This window comes from Cucurbita pepo, chromosome 6 (assembly GCF_057944985.1).
Source record: "Cucurbita pepo subsp. pepo isolate OVF chromosome 6, ASM5794498v1, whole genome shotgun sequence".
NCBI classification, from domain to species: Eukaryota; Viridiplantae; Streptophyta; class Magnoliopsida; order Cucurbitales; family Cucurbitaceae; genus Cucurbita; species Cucurbita pepo.
This window is the reverse complement of record NC_141803.1, coordinates 6,584,799-6,589,294: the sequence shown is the minus strand read 5'-3', so window position 1 is coordinate 6,589,294 and position 4,496 is coordinate 6,584,799. Positions and strand designations below refer to the sequence as shown.

The 4,496-nt window shown below is 40.4% G+C and overlaps 1 protein-coding gene across 1 annotated transcript; it reads left to right on the top strand.

Annotated features, from left to right (window-relative positions):
* Window positions 1–228: 228 nt before the first annotated feature.
* LOC147792210 (uncharacterized) lies at window positions 229–3,556 on the top strand. The gene is made up of 2 exons (XM_087124604.1): window positions 229–2,383; window positions 2,938–3,556. Exon 1 carries the CDS (start codon window positions 473–475, stop codon window positions 1,664–1,666), a length of 1,194 nt encoding a protein of 397 aa, XP_086980730.1. The 5' UTR covers window positions 229–472; the 3' UTR covers window positions 1,667–2,383; window positions 2,938–3,556.
* The last annotated feature ends 940 nt before the right edge of the window (window positions 3,557–4,496 follow it).

Genomic DNA, 4,496 nt, shown 5'->3' with positions numbered 1-4,496 from the left:
GAAATTCTAATATTTTTTACCTAAAATTCTATCGAATAATTATGAAATGTGGATAAATAATTTTTTTTTTTTTTTTTTTCTTAGAGTTAGAACCGGACAACCCAACCTGAAAATAGAAGGTTGGGTTATCAATCCAACCAACCCGAACTTTTGGGTTGGTCATAAAATCCCCAACCTGACCTAACCATTATTTTTTTTTAGAGTTACAACCCGACAACCCAACTTGAAAATAGAAGGTTGGGTTATCAATCCAACCAACCCGAACTTTTGGGTTGGTCAAAAAATCCCCAACCTGACCTAACCCGGACCATGTACACCCCTACTTTTTATCTCGGTTTATTTCCTTCTTCATAGTTAGTTTTAGCCAATCTTTATAGACCCTAATTAAACTTGCTAGAGGCCGCATAATAAATTTAAAAGAGGGCTTCCACGAGATGTTGCTAGATTTGGGCCGGTTGGTACACGCCTCTTAATGCCAAGATCCAATGGAAAAGTTTCGGGAGATGTTGCTGGATTTGGGCCAGTTGGTACACGCCTCTTAGTGCCTAGACCCAATGGTGGCATTTCGGGAGATGATGCTGGATTTGTTCTAGTTGGGACACGTCTTTTGGTGCCTAAACTTGAGGGAGGGCTTTCAGGAGATGTTGCTGGATTTGGGTCAGTTGGTACACGCCTCGGGCTTTCAGGAGATGTTGCTGGATTTGGGTCAGTTGGTACACGCCTCTTAATGCATAGACCCAGTGGAGGAGTTTCGGGAGATGTTGCTGGATTTGGGCCAGTTGGTACACGCCTCTTAGTGCGTAGACCCAATGGTGGAATTTCGGAAGATGTTGCTGGATTTGGTCCAGTTGGGACACGTCTTTTGGTGCCTAAACTTGAGGGAGGGCTTTCAGGAGATGTTGCTGGATTTGGGCCGGTTGGTACACGCCTCTTAATGCCTAGACCCAATAGAGGAGTTTCGGGAGATGTTGCTGGATTTGGGCCAGTTGGTACACGCCTCTTAGTGCCTAGACCCAATGGTGGCATTTCGGGAGATGTTGCTGGATTTGGTCCAGTTGGGACACGTCTTGTGGTGCCTAAACTTGAGGGAGGGCTTTCAGGAGATGTTGCTGGATTTGGGCCAGTTGGTACACGCCTCTTAATGCCTAGACCCAATGGAGGAGTTTCGGGAGATGTTGCTGGATTTGGGCCAGTTGGTACACGCCTCTTAGTGCCTAGACCCAATGGTGGCATTTCGGGAGATGTTGCTGGATTTGGTCCAGTTGGGACACGTCTTTTGGTGCCTAAACTTGAGGGAGGGCTTTCAGGAGATGTTGCTGGATTTGGGTCAGTTGGTACACGCCTCTTAATGCATAGACCCAGTGGAGGAGTTTCGGGAGATGTTGCTGGATTTGGGCCAGTTGGTACACACCTCTTAGTGCCTAGACCCAATGGTGGCATTTCGGAAGATGTTGCTGGATTTGGTCCAGTTGGGACACGTCTTTTGGTGCCTAAACTTGAGGGAGGGCTTTTAGGAGATGTTGCTGGATTTGGGCCGGTTGGTACACGCCTTTTAATGCCTAGACCCAATAGAGGAGTTTCGGGAGATGTTGCTGGATTTGGGCCAGTTGGTACACGCCTCTTAGTGCCTAGACCCAATGGTGGCATTTCGGGAGATGTTGCTTGATTTGGTCCAGTTGGGACACGTCTTTTGGTGCCTAAACTTGAGGGAGGGCTTTCAGGAGATGTTGCTGGATTTGGGCCAGTTGGTACACGCCTCTTAATGCCTAGACCCAATGGAGGAGTTTCGGGAGATGTTGCTGGATTTGGGCCAGTTGGTACACGCCTCTTAGTGCCTAGACCCAATGGTGGCATTTCGGGAGATGTTGCTGGATTTGGTCCAGTTGGGACACGGCTTTTGGTACCTAAACTTGAGGGAGGGCTTTGAGGAGATGTTGCTGGATTTGGGCCAATTGGTACATGCCTCTTAATGCCTAGACCCAATGGAGGAGTTTCGGGAGATGTTGCTGGATTTGGGCCAGTTGGTACACGCCTCTTAGTGCCTAGACCCAATGGTGGCATTTCGGGAGATGTTGTTGGATTTGGTCCAGTTGGGACACGTCTTTTGGTGCCTACACTTGAGGGACGGCTTTCAGGAGATGTTGCTGGATTTGAGCCAGTTGGTACACGCCTCTTAATTCCAAGACCCAATGGTGGCATTTCGGGAGATGTTGTTGGATTTGGTCCAGTTGGGACACGTCTTTTGGTGCCTAAACTTGAGGGAGGGCTTTCAGGAGATGTTGCTAGATTTGGGCCAGTTGGTACACGCCTCTTAATGTCAAGACCCAATGGAGGAGTTTCGGGAGATGTTGCTGGATTTGGTCCAGTTGGGACACGTCTTTTGGTACCTAAACTTGAGGGAGGGTTTTCAGTATACGAGCGTAGATCATATATCATTATATACTAGTATACGACATCATACGATACCGTTCATACATCATCATAACTCATATATGATCATAGCTCATACATCATCATAACTCATATATCATCATAGCTCATACATCATCATAACTCATATATCATCATAGCTCATACATCATAAATTGTAACTCATCCAATTTCTAGCCTATCCTAGAGTAAGACAACTTATTAAAGTTTGATTCTGTCCTTTCAAATCCAATCAACCTATGTGAGCTCATGACAAAAGTTTGTCATTTGAAATCTAAGTCAACTTATGTGAGCTTATGGTGTCAGTTTCAAATTCATACGTCTTCCTATTTACCATGGTCCATGTGTTAGATTTTATGCGAATATTAGATTTTTTTTTTTTTTTTTTGTAGGAGTAAAATCTTGGAATATTATATATATATATATATATCATTCTATTTTTTTTGGGTTAAAAATTTCATTTTCTATAGTTACCAATTATTCGTGTTACTTTTTTTAATCTCCAAGCAAAGGAAGCAGGAGAAACTTCAACTGAGGAGACGTCAAGAGTCAACGAACCAAGAAGCAGTTTTCAACAATTCCTTATAGATTGGAAGAGACGTCACAACACTGAGATCAACTGGAAGCATGTTGAAGAGACCTAAAGTTAGCCTCAACCTACAACACCGAGTTGTAAAGAGTAGGTTGACAGAGACGTCAACCAATTGAGTGGGGGAGGATGTCACTGTCATGCTTATTCAAGGCGTGTTGCCTATGACCGCATGACATATGTCCCGGTCTTGCTTGAACGAGTCGGTTGACAGAGACGTCAACCAATTAAGTGGTGGAGGATATCACGGTCATGCTTGTCCAAGGTGTGTTGTCTATGGCTGCATGGAGAATATTTTGGTCTTGCATGCCTGTTTCAAACCCCTTTTACATGCTTTCATCATATATAGGCCTTTACCATTTCATGTTGTGTCAATACGGGGATGTATGACCGTTCACCAAAACCATGTCTACACTCGCTAGGGCTAAAATTTTCCAAAATGTACTGTACGAGATATGACTAGTTGTCACTTCTTCCTACCCTCAGTATATGCTATTTAAGTCGTGATATTTCTTTATTTGCTTATAGTCTTATAACGTTGCTTTCTTCAATTCTTCAAATTGTCAAATGTATTTTCTTACTCACATTTCTAAACCTTTTCTCGCAACGTGACTCGAGGTGCAAAAATACGCCAACGTAGTCCATGACGTCCGAATTTCTGATGGTCGACTTGTTCGCTTGGTTAATTATTTAGTTTTTTATATTTTTTTATCATTTTATTTATAATTTAATATTATCTATTGTATAAAAAGTTCGAGGTTATTATTATAATCTTAAATAATACGTATGACATAAAGAGGATCATATTTAAGTAATAACTTAAATGATCTATAGTATACGGATAAGGTTGAGTTGTCTGAGTAACATTATTAATATAACACACTTTATAATTGTTACAAATTATTTAATCCAAATTGTTCACGATGTGAATGAGAGTATCCTATATTATGAATTTGTATAAGATTGGACCACAAAATAATTGTTCACGATGTGAATGAGAGTATCCTATATTATGAATTTGTATAAGATTGGACCACAAAATATTTTTTTTTTTTTTAATAAATCCGTTAATTAAGAAAAATAATATTTCACAAAATGATCGTATATGACTCGATCTTAGTTATGAAAGAGCTATGAACTCTTACCAGCGAGAGTTTGTCATTTGATTTTCATGTGAGAATGAATTTTGTAGTTAATTCAATATGTCTACCATTTTAGAACGACCAAATAGGGAGCTAGAAACAAACTTTTGATCTAAATGTAATTACGAATAATTTGAGAAGGATCACATGTTTGATTATATCAACAACCGTACAATGAATAAAAATTGATTAACTAAATAATTTAATTAATTATTATGGGAGCTTGTCATCGGGATCCAAAAAAAAAAAAAAAAAAAATCCATTTGATAACTCATAATAACACTAAAATTATAATAATAATAATTATTATTAAATTTTTTTTTTGGAGTATTCAA